General features: G+C 47.5%; 1 protein-coding gene across 1 annotated transcript in view; it reads right to left on the bottom strand.

Moving 5' to 3' along the window:
* Positions 1-22,360, bottom strand: part of LOC142759700 (L-gulonolactone oxidase-like) — a 167,850-nt gene extending 145,490 nt beyond the window's left edge. The window contains exons 1-4 of the mRNA XM_075862169.1: positions 22,229-22,360; positions 16,609-16,710; positions 11,937-12,062; positions 2,330-2,424 (exon numbers count right to left, since the gene is read on the bottom strand). Coding sequence (XP_075718284.1) covers positions 2,330-2,424; positions 11,937-12,062; positions 16,609-16,710; positions 22,229-22,360 — 455 coding nt within the window. The remainder of the gene's footprint in view (positions 1-2,329; positions 2,425-11,936; positions 12,063-16,608; positions 16,711-22,228) is intronic.
* Positions 22,361-22,580: the final 220 nt, after the last annotated feature.

A 22,580-nucleotide genomic window follows, 5' to 3' on the forward strand; every position in this document is an offset into this window, starting at 1 on the left:
CAGTCTGTGACCTCCCACAAGATAAGCACACTCTTCTCCTGAAATACTCTGTGATGCTGGAGGACCCCACTTCTTCCACTATGTAATGGCAGGCTGTGACCTCCCATAAAAACAGCACACTCATGTCCTGAAATACTCTGTGCTGCTGGGGACCCTGCTACTTCCAATATGTAACCCTCAGCCTGTGACCTCCCACAAGATCAGTACGCTCCTCTCCTGAAATACTCCGTGCTGCTGGGGACCCTGCTATTTCCAATATGTAACCCTCAGTCTGTGACCTCCCACTTGTCCCTATTCCCCTCCTCACATCATGACCCTGTCCTGACTAAAATCTTCACATGAGTTTATAGGTCAGTGCCTTTCACAAGATCAGAATGCTTCACTCCTGAATTACTCTGTGCTGCTGTGGGAGCCTGCTCCTTCTACTATGTCACTCTCAGTTCGTGACCTCCTACTTATGTGAACATGATCAAATGAATGGACAGATCACTGCCCCCCACAAGATCAGCGCACTCCTCTCCCGCTGCTGTGATTGCTACTATGATCTGATTGGCTACAGTTTTTTCTGTCCCCGCCCACTTATCCAGAGATCAGGATTGACTCTGCAGTAAAGTGTTAAATCTCGCTGTGCTATAAAATCAGAGACGGCGCCGTGCGCTCAGCTCCTCGCCGCCTCGGGGTTATTTTCTTGGCAGCCGCCATCATCTTTTCATGTTACCAGAGAAATTATATTGTACAAAGAAGAAAAGTGAAAGTCAAAGACTCAAAGCACAAAACTTTTCTGCGCCGTAATCACTGCCGTGTTCTTCTCCGAAACTTTCAGAAACTTTTCATGTTTTATTAATGGAAAGATGAAGGAAAAGTTCAACAAAAAAACATAAAATGTCATCAAGAAAAAAACAAAAACATTTGTCAGCATCGACTTCTATAAAACAAGAACAATCCTGAGAAGGTGAACGCGGTTTATAGTCGTCTTCATGGGATCGCACGTCACAGTTGGGCCAGTCATCAGAGTCGTCTCATTAAATTGTACAAAAATTCTGTTTGGACTCGTATGTTTATGTCTGGATAACAACCAATATGGGGGGGATTCTATCAAACAGGAAATCTTGTGCGCTGGCCCTTTAAATCTACACAAACTACTCATATACCCTTCTCTTTACTGTTCACTAAGAAGTTCTGCTGTAAACTTAACCCTTCCAGCTCTCCGGGTATAATCCTGCTAGAACAGCAACGCAGCAAATTATTAGCAGTCACTGGATATTTTATATGGCCAAGGCGGATGCACTTTCCTTCATTGTCTAAGGGACAAATATATATTATCTCTGGTAGTTTAAATACCTCCCAACCGTCCCGAATTCACTGGGACAGTCCCGGATTGCGGGCGTTGTCCCACTGTACCGGGTAGCTCTGGGTATGTGCCCTGTCAACTGTATCTGTGTCCTGAGCTGAAGCCAATGCTGAAGCAGGGAACCGTCAGCTCCCTGCTTCAACATTAGTGCAGAGTGGAGGAGCACAGGGAACTCCTCCGCTCACCGAGGACTCCCCGGGCACAGCGCTACTATATGGACATTGACATCAAGGACTCCTGCTGGGGCGGAATTCCCGGCTAGATCATCGGCAACGGGGATTCCGCTCAATCAGTAGCCACTGACGTCACTGTCCATATATGGACAGTGACATCAGGGCTTCCCTCTAGGAGTGGAATACCCAGCCTATGCTCTGGCTGCGTATTCCGCTCCTAGAGGAAGTCCCAATGGTGCAATCTACAGGGGGAGGCTAGCGCTATCTACAGGGGGTGGCGCTGTCTTCAAGAGGGGTGTGGCACTATCTACATGGACATTGTGGCACTATCTACATACATGGGCACTGTGGCACTATCTACAAGGGCACTGGCAATTTATATGTGGGCACTGGCACTAAACGCCCCGAAATACGCCTGAAAACACTGCGTGTGAACATACCCTGACAGACAAGCTAAGCTGGAGTCATAGATCAGGCAGAACTAACACGACAATAATTAACCGGTAAAACCCAAAGCAGATAGATGCAAAAAATCCCATGCTCTTGATCAAGGGGTGGAGTTTATGCAAATTTGCACAAAAAGTGGGTGTTTCCAGTCATTTTCGGGGCATTTCCAGGTGGAAGGGGATTTAAATGTCCCAATTTGGGGGATTTTAAGGGTGGTGGGACTGTAGATGGTGAGGGTCGGCGTAATGATGGGAGTGGAAGGAAAACCACAACTAGTAGGACAATGAGAAATCTCAGCAATCCACTATGATCCCCACACCGCCCCCTGCTGCTCACACGCACAGCTGCAGGCACTTACTTAGACAAGGCCATCCCGCTCCTGTGCAGCACTTCATTCACATGACTCAGGAGGACCCCGGCTTCTACCGTCACCTGCGTCTTATCCTTGTCAACCTGCAAACACAGGAGAGAAGTGAGAGAGCGGGAGGACGGCCGCCATGACCATCCCAAATCCTCCCCCACAATGTGACACCCTCAAAGACTACTCAACATGTGACCTGCCACAAGATCAGGGAACTGCTCTCCTGAAATACTCTGTGCTGTGGAGGACCCTGCTCCTTCCACTTTGTACCGCTCAGTCTGTGACCCGCCACAAGATCAGGGAACTGCTCTCCTGAAATACTCTGTGCTGTGGAGGACCCTGCTCCTTCCACTTTGTACCGCTCAGTCTGTGACCCGCCACAAGATCAGGGAACTGCTCTCCTGAAATACTCTGTGCTGTGGAGGACCCTGCTCCTTCCACTTTGTACCGCTCAGTCTGTGACCCGCCACAAGATCAGGGAACTGCTCTCCTGAAATACTCTGTGCTGTGGAGGACCCTGCTCCTTCCACTATGTACCGCTCAGTCAGTGACCTGCAACAAGATCAGCGAACTGCTCTCCTGAAATACTCTGTGCTGCGGAGGACCCTGCTCCTTCCACTATGTACCTCTGTTTGTGACCTGCCATAAGATCAGCGAACTGCTCTCCTGAAATTCTCTGTGCTGCGGAGGACCCTGCTACTTCCGCTATGTAACTCTCAGTCTGTGACCCGCCACAAGATCAGCACACTCCTCCCATGAAATACTCTTTGCTGCTGGGGGACCCTGCTCCTTCCACTATGTACCTCTCAGTCTGTGACCCGCCACAAGATCAGCGAACTGCTCTCCTAAAATACTCTGTGCTGCTGGGGGACCCTGCTCTTTCCACTATGTACCTCTCAGTCTAACCTTTCACAAGTTCAGCGAACTGCCCTCCTGAAATACTCTGTGCTGCTGGAGGACCCTGCTCCTTCCACTATGTAACTCTCAGTCTGTGACCTGCCACAAGAACAGCGAACTGCTCTCCTGAAATACTCTGTGCTGCGGAGGACCCTGCTCCTTCCACTATGTACCTCTGTCTGTGACCCGCCACAAGATCAGCGAACTGCTCTCCTAAAATACTCTGTGCTGCTGGGGGACCCTGCTCCTTCCACTATGTACCTCTGTCTGTGACCTGCCATAAGATCAGCGAACTACTCTCCTGAAATACTCTGTGCTGCAGAGGACCCTGCTCCTTCCACTATGTAACTCTCAGTCTGTGACCTGCCACAAGAACAGCGAACTGCTCTCCTGAAATACTCTGTGCTGCAGAGGACCCTGCTCCTTCCGCTATGTACCTCTCAGTCTGTGACCTGCCATAAGATCAGCGAACTGCTCTCCTGAAATACTCTGTGCTGCTTGGGGACCCTGCTCCTTCCACTATGTAACTCCCAGTCTGTGACCTGCCATAAGATCAGCGAACTGCTCTCCTGAAATACTCTGTGCTGTTCGGGGACCCTGCTCCTTCCGCTATGTAAAGGTATGTGCACACACACTAATTACGTCCGTAATTGACGGACGTATTTCGGCCGCAAGTCCCGGACCGAACACACTGCAGGGAGCCGGGCTCCTAGCATCATACTTATGTACGATGCTAGGAGTCCCTTCCTCGCTGCAGGACAACTGTCACGTACTGTAATCATGTTTTCAGTACGGGACAGTTGTCCTGCAGCGAGGCAGGGACTCCTAGCATCGTACATAAGTATGATGCTAGGAGCCCGGCTCCCTGCACTGTGTTCGGTCCGGTACTTGCGGCCGAAATACGTCCGTCAATTACGGACGTAATTAGTGTGTGTGCACATACCCTAACTCTCAGCCTGTGACTTCCCACAAGATCAGCACACTCCTCCCCTGATATACTCTGTGCTGCTGGGGGACCCTGCTCCTTCCACTATGTACCTCTCAGTCTGTGACCTCCCACAGGATCAGCAACATCCTCTCCTGAAATACTCTGTGCTTCTGAGCATCCTGCTCCTTCCACTATATAACTCTCAGTCTGTGACCTCCCACAAGCTCAATACAAATACTCTGTGCTGCTGGTGACTCTGTTTTTTTTCTTACTATATAACTCTCTGTCTTTGACCCCCTACAAGATCAGCACAATCCTCTCCTGATTTTTGGAGCTCCCATTTGTCTTCATTTGATTCCTCCCATTATATGCAGCCATCTCCTCACTAACATCATCACATGAGTGGACAGGACACTTTCCTGAAATACACTGTGCTGCTTAGTGACACCTCTATTGGATTTGATGACCATTTTTAGGTTTTGCTCATCCGCTGTGACATTTCTAGAGGATTCTCAGGATTGTGTTGGTAAGGCGGCAGCCATTCCAGCTCGGAGGCATTAAATGAATCTCGTTTTAAGCCGATTCAAGTCAAGTAAAACATCTGCCCAATTACGAGCCCCTGATGTGCCGCTCGCTGCGGCCGCTGAGTTTTACGGCCGGCGTGCCAAGATAATAGCGAGAGCTTCCCGGGCGCAGTAATGGCTGCACCTGCATCCAGTGCTCCCCAATGTGTCAGAAAGAAATCAAATAAAATACAATGACGGAGAGCAGCAAGATTGCGGGGGCCCCCTCCCCTCCTGCTCTTCCCCCTCCCCTCCTCCCCCCCTCCTCTTCCCCCTCCCCTCCTCCCACTCCCCTCCTCATCCTCCCCCTCCCCTCCCCTCCTCCTCCTCCTCCCCTCCCCTATACAGCGAGGATCAGGCACTGCACAATAATGTTACCTGTGGATTAAAGGAAACACAAAACCTAAAATAACCAGCTAAGAATTCAGATTGTAACAGATATGACACTAATAACTGCCGGTAAAGATGTCACCCAGCTTTCCATAGACCCTGAATGGCATATACATCTCTAGAGCATTTTATTCCCCCTTGCTCTCTTATTTTCTACTGCATGTGTGTCAGTCTTTACTGCAGTCCTGGTATTCTATTCATGAACCAGGAAGATGAGCCAAAATTATACTGCAATGAATTAACAGCAGAAAAAAAATAAAAAATAAAATATATATATATATATATATATATATATATATATATATATATATACATTGTATAAAGAAAATTAAGCATTGACCCCTCTGTGGGTTTGATTTATGGGGTCTTCTAGAACAGCTCAGTACACATTAAACATATTTATAGAAGAGGCAATTATCCCTGCGTTGACAAGTAGAGTTACACTTCTTTTCACTTCTCTATTGCTCTCCCTGTGTGTCAGTCTTCACTGTATTTCTGGCATTCTATTCAGTGACAAGGATCTGGTTAATCACATGACCGCCTCAACCTGTGAGCATCATCCTGAGTCCTAAGTACCTCCAGCTACGAGCAATGTAGTATCAGTGAGTACAGTAAGTGAGGATCTCTGTACAGCGCTGCAGAATAGGTTGGCACTATATAAGTAACAGAAATAAATAATGTCCCTTAAAGGGGAACACCAGCGTTAAAGCCTCTTCTGGCATGTCATAGTGATATGGTAATTGGTGGGGCCCCTGAGCGTGGATTGATACAGCGAAGGGTCCAGTGCTTTATCTATATGATAATTCCCATACTGGAGGTGGCTCATGCACTCTATACAGCAACGTGGCCCCTTTAATTTAGAACTCATCCACTTCTGACCTTACTCTGTGACATGAGGCTCATCCATAAAAAAAGAGGGGTTCCATATTGCTAATACAGAGCTCTAAATTCTTAATTTCTCTTCTCACAGTTTCATGATAATATTCTGGCTGCCCACAGCCACCACTAGGGGGAGCACAATGTATAAGAATGTATACAATGCCTAAAAAAACTCAATACTAGTGGAACGCCGGCGGCGGGTCCCGCTTCTCCTGGCGGTTTCCTCTGATTGTTCTCGTACCTTGTGCGGCAGCTTGTCCCTCTTCCAGGACTGCCGGCATCTGACTGTGCTTCCTGTCCTTGGCCACTGGTCCTTCGAAATTCAGAATGCACCCATCCAATCCATGTTGCCCCCAGGACTACTTAAGGCATCTTCACTGTCCACCAGGTACCTGAGCAATATTGGAAGAACCTGGTCTTATCCAGCGAGGGTTCCTGTATGCACCTGATCCTGTCTGCTATTGCTATCTGTGGTCAGCCTGCATCCAGTCTGCTATTGCTACCAGTTATCAGCCAGCATCCGGTGATCCATTACCAGCTTGTATCCAGTCCGCTGTTGCTATCTATGGTCAGCCTGTACCAGTCTCTATCCAGTCCGCTGGTGCTATCTATTATCTGCCGGTGTTCAGCCGCCAGCTACCTGCCTGTCTTCCGCTGTCTGCTATCCACCTGTCACCTGTCCGCAGTCGAGCCTCCATCCGTCAAGGTACCATCTGCCTAATACTCGTCCTCCACCAGGTATTGGCACTAGGTATTTGGGCAAGAAATATCCTCCTGGCATCTGCCATATCCTTTCATCACGGATGTTAAAGTGTAATCTTCCATCCAAAAACATTTTCCCACTGCTTTACAGCCGTCCACCTGACGCTTGGCATTTCACACGGTGATCTGGGGTCTTTTCCCCCATTGAAACCACAATCCATGAAGCTCCTTATTCCAATGTTGCTTCCCGGGGTATTTTTGAGCTTGGTAATAAAAACTGCATCTAAGGGCATTTTTTGCGCCCTACGTCTCTCACTACTGGTGACGGGAGCGGCTTTAGAACTGTTATGATCTAACTTGTAGCAGAGGTGGCATCCAATGGCAGTGCCAGGGTTACGGAGCTCTTCAGTATGACCCAATCTACTGCTAATATCCGTCTATCGAGATTTTATAGAAGACTCCTAATAGCAATGATAAAAATGGGATGCCTTTCAGCAGCTACTTGACACCACCGCACTCCTAACCACCGAGTTCAAGTTCTTACCACCCATTATGAAGGGGACCAGACCAATCTTGAACGGGTCCCCTCTCTCCAGGTGCCCCATAGTAGCCATATGGGCTGCCTTTATTCTACTCACACCCTGTATGCTGGATTGTATGTACCAATCATGACATAGTCGAGGAAGGGGGGGGGGGTCACATACTTTTGGCCAAGCTGTATATAGGCCGTCCGTCCGTCTGTGAACTGCTGTGAGTATTTCTATCACCATCGCAGAGAATTGGGGCTTTGAAGGGCACAAATGATATTTCTAAGAAGCCATTGAGATCTTTTGCGGCGGCGCGTCTTTGTGCGAGCGCGTCTTTGTGGCGGCACGTCTTTGTGCGAGCGGCTTTCTTTTCCTAAGACGGATTTATAGGCGAGAAATGATTTATTTAAACAGAAGGAAGTAATTGAATAAAAGGGCAAATTAAATGAGACTTTGTGTTTGAATAGAATTTATGTAGAAGAAGAATCTGCACACGAGCGGCTTCTTTATGAATCATATCAGGCGCCGAGGAGGAGAGCGAAGATATATTAATCCCCAGTGTGGTGGATAGGAGAGACGAGCGGCGGCAGACAAGACGCTCCTCAAAGCTCTAATAACAAGTAGGAGCAGTTAGGACAAGCGGCGCCTCCTCGCCCTGGATATAATCAGCAGATAGACACAAATTGACACTAAGCCCCGTCAAAGACAACCGCGCTGCACCGGAGCTGCGTACAATTTATTATTGGCGAGTCGCTATGAAGAATCGGCATCTTATAAACGCCCTCTAAGTATGGAACTTGTAGACCCACTGCACAGCGTATGTACTAATGAGGATATGGAGACTGCACTTCACCACTCTGCCATTAGGTGGAGCAATTGTATTGGAACATCAGCAGCTCTTTCCATATTGAGGTTAAGAAAAACATGGCTGCTTTCTGCCAGAACAGCGCCGCACCTGTTCACGGGTTGTGTGTGGTATTGCAGCGCCATTCTATTGAAGTAAATGGGGCTGAGCTGCAATACCACACACAACCTTTGGACAGGTGTGGCGCTGTTTTTGAAAGAAAGCAGCTGGACATCAAATTAAAGTCCTGGTGGCGCCCGGAGAAGTCAGGCAAAGTAGAAGGATAATGACATAAGGACCCCTGATTGGTCCCCGTATACTCACTATATCATACAGCCCATCATTTGCATCCCTCTTTGTAGGGATTTTAGGCTACATGCACACGTTTCGTATTTTGCAGCAAAACCGCAACGTGTGCATTGACCCTTAAGCTTCACCCGATCCACCCACAAAACATCACGAGAACTCCCCCTGTAATGCAAATTTACATAAGCCCCATCCATTTTGCGACCCATTTGCAGGACAATTCCGCTAAAAATGCGACGGTATGGAGGTTCTGTATGACTACACCTTAAATGGTAGCGTCACGACATTGATACAGTGGCCTCCCGTTTGTATTGCGCCTCTGTGATCCACAGTGATCAGCTGTGATCTGTGGGAGAACAGCAGCAAGTGTTCACTTCTCCTGCAGCGCCACCACAGGCCAATTTAAGTATTACACAGTTGTCATTGAAATCAATAGGCTTTCCGTGTAATGTGTGGATACGCCGGGTCCTCCAGAGAGAGAGGCTCTTAGTTTCCGCTCTTATAGAACCACATAATCTACAATGTTCTGCAGGTTTAAGGCAGGCAGAGGGCAAACTCTGGTATACAGGATTCCTGCCCACTGCAGTCTATAAATAACACTGAAATGTTTCTATGTTGCCCCTTGTGGTCATTAAGGGTACTGCATTTTTAAAAAAAAAAATTGTTTCTTATGTTTTTTATGGAAATCCTACTACAGAGTTCTCCCTCCTTAATAAAATTTTAGCTTCCCTGCCCCTCTCCCCTTATTACGGACCGTGCGACATTATTATACGGTCTCAATACTTAATCGTTTCCCAGGTATGGACGGCAGGGGGGGGTCAGCTTTCTTACAGACGGCCCTATTGAATTCTTTTATTTCCCCTTTGCCCGTAATGTGTATGTCAGGACTCGGATAAATTCTTATTTAACGAGAAATATATTTCCAGGACGACTCTGCGTGTTAACAGGATTAAATATTGACTGTTTGATATCCCGGCCCCGTCCACCATCGATCACGTCTTCGAGTTTCTCTCCCTTTTCTGTTATTCTGCATTTTCCTGACAAGCAGATAAAGCTGGAAACACGGCAAATAATCAGCGTGATGTGAACGGTGGCGTCTGTAGCAGTCAGTCATCCAGTCTGCACCGAGGATCCAGCAATGCCGGGTCTGGGGTCCCGCAGAAGGTTTTGTTTCTGGCTTTGTCATATAGATAATAGTGACGTATATCACAGTTATATACACAGTCCAGTCCAATTATTGTGAGCAGCAGCGAATATGCAGAGTGACCGCCGTGTGCAGCTCTGACAGCAGTAGACGGGCGGGCAGTGACTCTATAAGGTGCTGTCGGTGGTCTCCGGTATCTGGCGGTCGCTGACTGCAGAACATCCCACATTCTCTGGAAGGTGCGCGGGGGAGGAGCCATAGAGTGAACAAGACGATCGAGGTCCCACAGATGCTCAGTTGGGTTCAGGTCTGGAGAGTTCGGGGGCCGGGGAAGTACTTGGAGGTCTTGGTCAGGCTCTTCCTGTCGGACATTTCTGGCCGTGTGACATGTCGCATTGTCTCGCTGCAAGATTCTGCCCCAGGGAAGACAATCAGCATGTATGGGGGGGGGACGGACGTGATCTGCAGCGATGGATTCACACCCAAATCGCTTCTGAGCCTTCCACACGGATGAGTGGCCCAGAGAATGTCATGAGAACATCCCCCGACCATAACGCTGCCGCCCCCGGCTCGTGTCCTTCCAGCAATGGTCGCCGGGTGTTTGTTCTCTGATGTTTCTCGCCTGACGCGCCAATGCCCATCCGTTCCATGAAGCAGAAAACGGGACTGATCGGAGAAGACGACCCTTTACCAAATCATCGGTGGTCCAATGCCAATCCTGCCGCGCAAACTGAAGCCTTTTTTCCCGCTGCCCCTTTGTTACATATGAGCAGTGACCGTCCGTTTGACTCCGGACCCCCACACGCAGTAGGTTCACTGAACTGTTGTATTAGACACATCTGGTCGCCCCCTGGGTGATTTTCACGGTGAGCTGCTCCACTGTAGCGTGTCGTTCTGCCCTCGAGCACCTTCATAGCCGACGATCACCTCTCACATCAATTTCACGTGGTGCTCCGCAGTTTCCACATCGGTTATTCCCAATGGTGCCATTTGTCCACTCACGATACACTGTCACCACAGCAGCACGAGAACAGTTCACAAACTGCGCTGTGTGAGAAATACCGACACACTGGCCCGAAAGCCCGATAATCATCCCTTATTACAACTCTGATAAATCTCCCCTTTTACCCATGGAAACAACGAGTGATATGTGATCAGACAGCCGACCGCACCCCTTATATACCCACCAAGCCCACCACACATCACTGCCTGCATGGGCTACACGCTGCCGACGTCGGAAGTAGAAGGTGACCATAATAAGGAGAGCAATGGAGGTGAAACCGTAGCTCCATTGAAACCAGAGACAGTACCAGTACCCATAGTACAGCCAGTGACCCTCCAAAAGAAGTGACGTCCCTCGTTCATCCTGGTCACAGTGCGCATAGAAGACTAGTCCTGAAATGAACAGACGACTCAGCCTGAGCTAGGCCCAAGAGCAGTCGCGCTACCTCATTACCCGGTGACCCTGCGTTTACCCCAGAGGGTATAACTTCTGTAATCACCGCCTGTAAGAAACGCTCTGAACTGTTATTGGCGAATATTGTTGGATCTGGAGCGGACAGAAGGAACGGTCGGGTTGACGGGACTTTATTGGACTATTAACCGGACTTTGTGCAAACGTTGGTGTCAACCTCACCTGTTGCGTCCTAGGTGTGTCCGACGTTCGGGCCGCCGACTGAGGAGAGAGAGGGTTTGTCGCGAATGGTAGCGGATAGCTCCGCAAGGACCCGTGGCGGTGCCAGCGGGTATGGGTAGTCCACTGATTCCCACGACGCGACCCCCTGGCCGAGAGTGTGACTCTTACCCGAGGGTAGGCTGCCAGTAGTGGATAGCTCCCACCGTGACTGACAGCGGCGTGATCGTAGCCAGGCCTGGCAGCGTGGGGTCAGCCACGACCTCTCTCCGGGGGATTTCCAGCGGGTTCGAAGTCCCAACCTCAGGATTCCTGTCTGCTCCAAAGTAGAGAATTTCCTGTTCATTACAGTAAAGAAGTTGTGTCTCTTCCATTGCGTCACCGAGAGCGGTAATTCTCCCTACCGGCGTCCTGGAATAGTGAGTGGTGTAGTGTTGGCAATCTGCGACACTTGGGAGGCCTGGTATACAACAGTCATGTAGGGCTCTTACAGATGGAGCAGACCTGAGTTTGTCATTTGGCACAACTCATGCTGATGTCACCATTCTGGTCTGTGATCTCTACTTATACAACTGACCGTTTCCAAAAGACACATTCAGCTCTGCTACATCAGCACCAGAAGGAGAAAAATCATGGACTGATCTGAGAAAATATTTGTCCAGACCCTGAAGCTTCTACCATGGATAATTGCAGTGAACAGACGTCCTGGACCTGTCACCCCATAATGGCATGAGGTGGGCAGCAACATCGATGCCAACTCCTGTGCCCGCCCAGTCTATCCCAGTTTATACCTTTATAACCTTGTTCATTTTATCCAATCGGATCATGAAATCGTCGGTGCAGGCGATGTCGGAGGGCGAGTGCCCAGCCCCCACCACCTTCACCCTCTTACTCCTCTGCCGTGCCAGGTCCAGGATCTGAGGAGAAAGGGCAGAAATCTCATCACTATTAAGTGTCATACGTTCAACATCTGAATATAAACTGCAGCGTCCAATATTTATTACTTAAAGGGGTTTAATGTCAATAAAGCGAGAAATCTAATTCATTTGATTGCTGTCAGTGAATGGAAACATGCCGGGGCTAAAAACCTGCAGAGATCTAAAACAGCTGAGAGGTTGTTATAAGGGTATGTTCACACGCTGAGCCAAAAACGTCTGAAAATACGTAGCTGTTTTCAAGGGAAAACAGCACCTGATTTTCAGACGTTTTTTGAGCAACTCACATTTTTTGCGGCGTTTTTCGCGCCGTTTTTTCGTCCGTTTTTGGAGCTGTTTTCAATAGGGGTATGTTCACACGAGGGCGTCCGTAACGGCTGAAATTACGGGGATGTTTCCGCCTGAAAACATCCCCGTAATTTTTGCCGTAACGGCATGTGCAGGCGCTTAAACGCCGCGTCCATTACGGACGTAGTTGGCGCTGCTATTCATTGGAGTCAATGAATAACGGCTCCAATTACGGCCAAAGAAGTGACAGGTCACTTCTTTGACGCGGGCGTCTATTTACGCGCCGTCATTTAACAGCGGCGCATAAATTACGCCTCGTGTGAACAGACAAACGTCTGCCCATTGCTTTCAATGGGCAGATGTTTGTCAGCGCTATTGAGGCGCTATTTTCGGACGTAATTCGGGGCAAAACACCCGAATTATGTCCGTAATTAGTGCGTGTGAACATACCCTAGAGTCTATGAGAAAACGGCTCCAAAAACGTCCCAAGAAGTGTCCTGCATATAATGTATATAAGTGTCCTGCATATAATGTATATAAGTGTCCCGCATATAATGTATATAAGTGTCCCGCATATAATGTATATAAGTGTCCCGCATATAATGTATATAAGTGTCCCGCATATAATGTATATAAGTGTCCTGCATATAATGTATATAAGTGTCCCGCATATAATGTATATAAGTGTCCCGCATATGATGTATATAAGTGTCCCGCATATAATGTATAGAAGTGTCCCGCATATAATGTATATAAGTGTCCCGCATATAATATATATATATGTGTCCCGCATATAATGTATATAAGTGTCCCGCATATAATGTATATAAGTGTCCGCATATAATGTATATAAGTGTCCCGCATATAATATATATATGTGTCCCGCATATAATGTATATAAGTGTCCCGCATATAATGTATATAAGTGTCCCGCATATAATGTATATAAGTGTCCCGCATATAATGTATAGAAGTGTCCTGCATATAATGTATATAAGTGTCCTGCATATAATGTATATAAGTGTCCCGCATATAATGTATATAAGTGTCCCGCATATAATGTATATAAGTGTCCCGCATATAATGTATATAAGTGTCCTGCATATAATGTATATAAGTGTCCCGCATATAATGTATATAAGTGTCCCGCATATAATGTATATAAGTGTCCCGCATATAATGTATATAAGTGTCCCGCATATAATGTATATAAGTGTCCTGCATATAATGTATATAAGTGTCCCGCATATAATGTATATAAGTGTCCGCTCGCGGGAAAAAGAAGCGACATGCCCCCTCTTCGGGCGTTTCCATCTTTGACCTCCCAATGACATCAATGGGAGGCAGAGAAAGTGGTTTTCGCAGCGGTTTTTGCCCGCGGCGCTCAATGGCCATGGCCGAAAAACGGCAAAAAAAAACGCGGCAAACAGTGTTAAGGCAGGTCAAAATCTGACCCAAAATTCCCAAAGCAATTTTGAGGCAGATTTTTCCATCTGCAAAAAACTCAGTGTGAACAGGGCCTTAGAGGAAAGTGGATCAAGAGCAAAAATGGGCTCCCTCCTGATGGCCCACATATCTTTGCGCCCGTTTAGCTGATTTCCCACTACCCACGGAGAAGTATGAAGTTGTTGCTGTCAAGAGTTTAGAAAAAATCTGATTACTAAGGCCGTAGAAATCAGATATTCCTAGTAATCCGATTTTTTCAAAATATTAACAGCAGCATCTTCCATCAACATCTTCATACAAAAATACGTTTTGTAGATAAAGACATTGAACGACCTTCAGATTAGTCCTCAACATCCCGTTGTAAGGTAAAGGATCCCGGTCATCCAGGACAGACGCTGCAATGAGCCTGAAGGACAAGGATATGTTGGGAGTTGTAGTTGTACTGGAGAGTGGCTGAAGGTTTAGGCCGGGTTCCTACGTAAAGTAAATGCTGAGGAAAAAAAACGCACAAAAGTCGTGCGGAAAGTGTTCTGCGGTGCGTTTTTAAATTCTGCAGCATGTTAATTGACATGTGCGTATTCTGTGCGGAGATGCAGCGTGTTCTGTGAGGAGATGCCCCGTGTTCTGTGCGGAGACGCCGCGTGTTCTGTGAGGAGATGCCCCGTGTTCTGTGAGGAGATGCCCCGTGTTCTGTGCGGAGATGCCGCGTGGTCTGTGAGGAGATGCCGCGTGTTCTGTGAGTAGATGCCGCGTGTTCTGTGAGGAGATGCCGCGTGGTCTGTGCGGAGATGCAGCGTGTTCTGTGAGGAGATGCCGCGTGTTCTGTGAGGAGATGCCCCGTGTTCTGTGCGGAGATGCCGCGTGGTCTGTGAGGAGATGCCGCGTGGTCTGTGAGGAGATGCCGCGTGTTCTGTGAGGAGATGCCGCGTGTTCTGTGAGGAGATGCCGCGTGTTCTGTGAGGAGATGGCGCGTGTTCTGTGAGGAGATGGCGCGTGGTCTGTGAGGAGATGCCGCGTGTTCTGTGAGTAGATGCCGCGTGTTCTGTGAGGAGATGGCGCGTGTTCTGTGAGGAGATGCCGCGTGTTCTGTGAGGAGATGCCGCGTGTTCTGTGAGGAGATGCCGCGTGTTCTGTGAGGAGATGCCGCGTGGTCTGTGAGGAGATGCCGCGTGGTCTGTGAGGAGATGCCGCGTGTTCTGTGAGTAGATGCCGCGTGTTCTGTGAGTAGATGCCGCGTGTTCTGTGAGGAGATGCCGCGTGGTCTGTGAGGAGACGCCGCGTGGTCTGTGAGGAGATGCCGCGTGTTCTGTGAGGAGATGCCGCATGGTCTGTGAGGAGATGCCGCGTGTTCTGTGAGGAGATGCCGCGTGTTCTGTGAGGAGATGCCGCGTGTTCTGTGAGGAGATGGCGCGTGTTCTGTGAGGAGATGGCGCGTGGTCTGTGAGGAGATGCCGCGTGTTCTGTGAGTAGATGCCGCGTGTTCTGTGAGGAGATGGCGCGTGTTCTGTGAGGAGATGGCGCGTGTTCTGTGAGGAGATGCCGCGTGTTCTGTGAGGAGATGCCGCGTGTTCTGTGAGGAGATGCCGCGTGGTCTGTGAGGAGATGCCGCGTGGTCTGTGAGGAGATGCCGCGTGTTCTGTGAGTAGATGCCGCGTGTTCTGTGAGTAGATGCCGCGTGTTCTGTGAGGAGATGCCGCGTGGTCTGTGAGGAGACGCCGCGTGGTCTGTGAGGAGATGCCGCGTGTTCTGTGAGGAGATGCCGCGTGTTCTGTGAGGAGATGCCGCGTGTTCTGTGAGGAGATGCCCCGTGTTCTGTGCGGAGATGCCGCGTGTTCTGTGAGGAGATGCCGCGTGTTCTGTGAGGAGATGCCGCGTGGTCTGTGAGGAGATGCCGCGTGGTCTGTGAGGAGATGCCGCGTGTTCTGTGAGTAGATGCCGCGTGTTCTGTGAGGAGATGCCCCGTGTTCTGTGCGGAGATGCCCCGTGTTCTGTGCGGAGACGCCGCGTGGTCTGTGAGAAGACGCCGCGTGGTCTGTGAGGAGATGCCGCGTGGTCTGTGAGGAGATGCCGCGTGGTCTGTGAGGAGATGCCGCGTGTTCTGTGATGAGGTGCCGCGTGGTCTGTGAGGAAATGCCGCATGTTCTGTGAGGAGATGCCGCGTGTTTGGCCCATAAATTTCAAATTTGAAGCAGAAATTCCGCAGCAGCAGTTTTTACAGCGTTTTATGCAGTGAAAACACAGTAAAAAAAACGCTGAAAATTCGCCGGTGCACATACACTTTGCTATAACTAATGTTTAACACTAAATCTGCAGGTAAGACCGCTACGGAAAAAAACACAGCGTTTCCGCAGCAATTTGAGAAGAAAAAAACGCAAAAAATGTGGTGCGGATTTCTGTGACAGATTTATCAGCGTTTTTCGGCCGGGTTTCCACGTAGCATAATTTCTGCGGAATTGTGTGAAGAAATTCCGCAACATTTACAGTAGCAGCAAAGTGAATGAGATTTAGAAAATCACATGTCCACGCTGCGGAAAAAAAAGCAGCGTAAACGTTAATAAATGGACCTGCGGGGCGGAATTTAATTCCGTGTCAATTTGTGCTGCGTTTTCATTAATTTTCTGCTGCGGGTTTGAATTCAGTGGGGATGCAAAACCCTCGACAGAAAGCCAAGCGTTGCGACATTTGCGGCATAATCACATTGTTTTTGCGCAGTGTTGGGAACCCGCGCTCCTGCAGCGTATCCGGTGTGGGAACATACCCTAATACCCGTTGGGCGTTACCCCCGTGGTCTCACCTCTTTCACTTCTTCCGCAGTTGTTGGTTGGAAGTAGAGTTCGGGGGTTGATCCGTAGGTCTGAGCCCAGTTCTGAAACGTATATCCTCCCCGGCCCAGCACCTAGAACGAAAGAATTCATTATAATCTGACTGTTTCCATGAAGAAATAGCATTTTACAGATGTAGCAGAGCTGAATCCGTCTTCAGCAGACATTTTTTATATATATTACAGCTTTTATTAGATGCCCTAAACCCGAGGCGATCACATTCACAGCACGCCACAAAGCAAACACCTAATGGAAGGGCCATTCAGAAGTTGCGGTTCAAACCGCCTAGAACAAAAACGAATCCACAAGCTGCACGCGTTTTTATCGTGATTTGATGCGTTTTTTCAGGCCGTTGGATTTTATTTTTTTTTGCAGCCGTATTGAAAAACGCACTAAAATCGCAGTGTGCGCGGTTTTCAGACGCGTCTTTGTTATGCAGATTTTGTCAATTTTTTTTATAAAAGGCGCAATTTCATAAATGCATCTGGATTCTCTCTTCACCTCTTCTTTTTATTCCGCTTTTACAGACTGATGTGAATGGCGCAAATGTTTCATCAATACGCCACGCAGCCGATAAGACGCTAATTTGGATTAAAGTGCGCCAAAAACGATGAAAATACGAAGATAAATGGGAAGGGGCAGAACTTCTGATTATCCCATAAATCCCCATCTAAGGCCCCGTAATTACGGACCCATTCATTTCTATGGGCTATGGATGCCTTTCCGTATTTTTACGGATGTCTGTCCGTGCCGTAGAAATGATCCGCACATTATAGAACGTGTCCTACCCTTGTCCGTAATTACGGCAGGGACTTCCCATAGAAGTCTATGGGCGCTTCCGCAATGACGGACGGCTACGGATGTGCGACGCCTGAGGATTACCCAAGATTCCTCTCTGTTTTTTTTGCGGATCCGTAAATGCGGATGAACTACGGACTGTATTTTTGGACAGCGTGCCGTATATGCGGAGGAGTTGCAAATGACTACGGATCCGTATTTGCATATTTGGGCTTAACCCTTTAGCGATATCCAACTTACAGTTACGTCAGAAGTGTCCTACCCCAACATGGTGCGAAGCTGAGCCTGCGCCAAACGTGACGGGTGGCAATGGCCGGGATCGGAGATTACATTTATCCCAGCCGTTTAACTCTTTAGATGCCACGGTCAATAGGGACTGTGGCATATGAGTTGTCAGACAGAGAGAGGGGGGTCTCTCAGTCCCCCAATCGCTTCTTCCATGACTAAATCGCGGAGTGCCGATCGGTTGCGGATATAGGGGAAGGGGGGGTCTAAACATACCTTTTCTCTCCGCCATGCAAGTTCCTGCTCTGCACGCTGCAAGCCCCGCCCCTTTGCTCTGATCGCCGACTCTAGCGATCTTCTGATTTGCCGCTAGAATCATCAACTAGAGTAAAAAGCGGCACTAATGACCACCACGTCAGGGGATTCGAGGGTGCAACTTGCACGAGCAAGAAAAAAGAGGTACGTTTAAAATTCCCTCCCCCTCCTCGATATCACCCTGTCAGCAACAGTTTCCCTGCCTTGCCATTGGCCAGGCTTAATAGTAGAGCACAGATAAAGACAATACATAAGCGTCGCACGAGCAATCGAACGATCACATGGGGTACTAAAGATTAAAACATGACTTTTTACATTTTTCACAAAAAATTATGTTTGGAATGAAAAAGAAAACATCATCGGTATCTCCACGTCCGTAAAATTCTGTAAAAAAAAAAAAGTCTGTAAAACGAGTAAAATATCACATTATTTCAAACATCACTGTTTTTTGGTCACCTCACTTCCCCAAAAAATTGGACTAAAATGTGGTCAAAGAGTCTAATGTATCCTAAAATGGGACCAATAAAAACTACCGTCGCCCGGCAAAAAAAAACAACAATCCACCGCACCGATCCATCGAAATAAAAAAGTTCCGGCTCCCTATTTTTTTGTTTAACCCCTTAGTGACCGGCCTATTTTAGATGTTAATGACCGAGCCATTTTTGGCGTTTTTCCATCGTCTCATTCATAGAGCTATAACTTTTTGATTTTTGCGTCGACACTGCTGTATAAGGTCTTGTTTTTTGCGGGACAAGTTGTATTTTTCAATAGCATCATTTTGGGGTTCGTATAATTTACCGATTAACGTTTATTAACTTTTTTGGGGGGGTAATGGGAAAAAACACACATTTCGCCACTCTTATTTGCCTCTTAGATTTACGCCGTTTACCGTGTGATATAAATAACATAATAACTTTATTCAGCGGGTCGTTACGATTGCGGCGATACCAAATTTATATAGATTTTTATGTTTTCCTACTTTTAGGCCGGATTCACACGAGCGTGTGCGTTTTGCGCGCGCAAAAGGTCCATAACAGCTCCGTGTCAGCAGCGTATGATGCGCGGCTGTGTGATTTTCGCGCAGCCACCATCATTATGACACTCTGTTTGTATGTTTGTAGCACGCGGTGCTTTTCTGTTTTCATTCATAGTTTATACTGCTGTTGCGCAAATCACGCGCGTCCTACAGAAGAGCTTCCGTGTGCTAAGCATGATTTTCACGCACCCATTGACTTCCATGGGTGCGTGATGCGCGAAATACGCACAAAGAACGGACATGTCGTGAGTTTTACGCAGCGGACACACGGACACACGCTGCGTAAAAATCACGGACAGTCTGCACGGCCCCATAGAGTAACACAGGTCCGTGCGAACCGCGTGAAAATCACGCACGTTGCACGGACGTACATCCCATTCATCTGAATAAGCCCTTACACAGTAAAACACTTTATTTTCAAAATTATTTGTTTTTGTGTCGCCATGTCTCAAGAGCCATAATTGTTGTATTTTTCCACCGATGCGGCTGTATGACGGCTTTTTTTTTTGCGGGACGACTTCTCGTTTTTATTGGCACCATTTTGGAGTAGATGCGAATTTTTGATCACTTTTTATCACATTTGTTTTAAGGCAGGATGAACAGAAAACAGCAATTCCGGCGTTGTTTTTTATTTTATTTTTTACGGCGTTCACCGTGCGTGTTAAATAACATTATCTCTTTATAGGTGGGGTCGTTATGGACGCGGCGATACCAAATATTTGTGTAATGTTTTATTATTTTTTTTTTTTTCATATTAAAGTATTTTATAAGGTAAAAAGTGGGTTTTTAATTTTTTTTATTTGGGATTTTTATTGAATTATTATTAACTTTATTAAACTTTTTGATAACTTTATTTTTAGTCCCACTAGGGGGCTCCACTATGCGATCTTCTGACCACTTTTATAATACACTGCAATACTTCTGTATTGCAGTGTATTATTCCGTCAGTGTAAAACTGACAGTCCCCTGCTAGGTCACGCCTCAGGCTTAGCAGGCATCCACTACAGGCAGACCTGGGGGCCTTTGTTAGGCCCCGGGCTGCCATTGGCACCCAGCGATTGAAATTGTAGGTTGCCGGTGGGGTGAGCGAGGGAGCTCCCTCCCCCCAAAACCTCTTGGAATGCGGCTCTCGCTATTGAGCGCCGCATCTAAGGGGTTAAACGGGAGAGATCGATGTTGAAATCGATCCTGCCCGTTAGTGCAGGTGTCCGGCTGTCTTTAGACTGCCCGACACCCGCTTTAGCCGGCACATGACACCCGTGCCGGGCTTATCTCAGAGCGCCCTGATAAGGTGTATTGGCGGTCGTTAAGGGTAATCGTATTGACCCGCAGAATAAAGTTAAGTTGTCGTTTTGATCGCACGGTGAACATCGTAAAAGCGAAACCCAGAAAACAATGGCGGAATCGCAGTTTTTTCTCATGCCACCGAACAAAGACTTTTTCTTTCAGTTTTCCATACATTATAGGGTACAATAAATGGTACCATTAAAAACTACAACTCGTCTCGCAAAAATCGAGCCCGCATACGGCTACGTCGACGGAAAAATCCAAAAAGTTACGGCTCTTGGAATGCAGCGATGGAAAAACGAAAAGTAAAACGACAAAATTGGCTAAAACCCAAGACTGTGAACATTGATTTGGATGGTGATTTGGATCCGCGCAAGGTTGGTCGGTAACTTCACATGTAGCATAGGGGATTTTATATAGAATTTTGGGTAGTTCCCCTTTAAGAGTGAAGCCGGTCCGTGATGTAATTACTTTAAGAGGCATTTCTCATATAGGCAGAGACCCCGGTCGGTCATACTAAATCTCTACATACAATATTACCATGATGGGCCCGGAGATTAACTAGCAATGCAAAATGACTCTGCCAATCACGGACTATTGTAAAATCAATGAGTGATCGAATACATATATACCACTCGGGATAACGGATGGGGACGAGGTCAGGCCTTTCTACAGGAGAAATAATTCAATGGTTTATTTCAGTCGTAAAACTGGAGTGTGACAGAAAACACGGCTGTGCCCATACATTAAACTAGTTTTACACCAGGTGCTTTCCGAGAAACCTGCTGACTGTCCTATAGCGGCCGCAATCAATTGTGAGACATGGAGCAGGAGCAATCTGTTATACGCTGCGCTCCAAAGACTTCACTGACGCTACCAGGAGTTCTAGACATGCCCTATATACTATAGAGAAGAAAAAAACTGATATATTCATTGTATTGCAAAAGTATTCACATCCAACATATAGCGGCAGCAATCAATTGTGACATGGAGCAGGAGCAATCTGTTATACGCTGCGCTCCAAAGACTTCACTGATGCTACCAGGAGTTCCAGAAATGAACTATATACTATAGAGAATGGGGAAAAAAATATTCTTTGTATTGCAAAAGTATTCACATCCAACATATAGCGGCAGGAATCGATTGTGAGACATGGAGCAGGAGCAATCTGTTATACGCTGCGCTCCAAAGACTCCACTGACGCTACCAGGAGTTTTAGACATGCCCTATATACTATAGAGAAGAAAAAAACTGATATATTCATTGTATTGCAAAAGTATTCAAACCCAACATATAGCAATCAATTGTGAGGCATGGAGCAAGAGCAATCTGTTATACGCTGTGCTCCAAAGACTTCACTGATGGTACAAGGAGTCCTAGAAATGCACTATATACTGTAGGGAAGGGGAAAAAATATATATTCATTGTATTGCAAAAGTATTCACACCCGACAGATTTGTCTGGGTTACAAATGGCACTCACAAAAATCCCAAACCAATATAATGAGACATTGAAAAACGCTGATTGCTTAAAATATTCAACCCCTTCAGACTAGCGCCACATTTTGCTGCACTAAGGCCGGGTTCCCATGTATCGTAAATGCTGCGGAATTTCCGCAACGGAATACTGTGAAGAAATTCCGCAGCATTTACAGCAGCAGCAAAGTGGATGAGATGTAGTAAATCTCGTACCCGCACTGCGGAAAAAAAACCCACAGCGCAAAAGTTAATAAATTGACCTGCGGTGCGGAATTGAAATCCATGTTTATTTATGCTGCGTTTTTCTTGATTTTCCGTTGCGGATTTTCCCTATTGAATTCAATGGGGATGCAAAACACGCAACAGAAAGGCAAGTGTTGCGACTTTTGCGGCGTATTCGCAGCCATTACGCTGCAAAAAGTTGCAACTAAGAAAAAAAAAAAACATACTTACCCAGAACGCCCTCCTCCTTCCTTCTGTCTGGCCTCCTGGGATGACGTGGCGTCCCATGTGACCGCAGTCACATGGGCTGCAGCGTCGTCCAGGGAGGCTAGTCCGGACTGCGATAGACGGACGCATCACCATATCAACGACCTACGTAAGTATCATGGGGAATTCAGGGAGGTATCTCCCCGCTCTGCCATTAAACAAAAGACATGTATCCCCTCTCCACAGGACATCCACAGGACATGTATCCCCTCTCCACAGGACATGTATCCCCTCTCCACAGGACATCCACAGGACATGTATCCCCTCTCCACAGGACACGTATCCCCTCTCCACAGGACATGTATCCCCTCTCCAC

The sequence above is a fragment of the Rhinoderma darwinii genome, chromosome 4, assembly GCF_050947455.1.
Source record: "Rhinoderma darwinii isolate aRhiDar2 chromosome 4, aRhiDar2.hap1, whole genome shotgun sequence".
Taxonomy (NCBI): domain Eukaryota; kingdom Metazoa; phylum Chordata; class Amphibia; order Anura; family Rhinodermatidae; genus Rhinoderma; species Rhinoderma darwinii.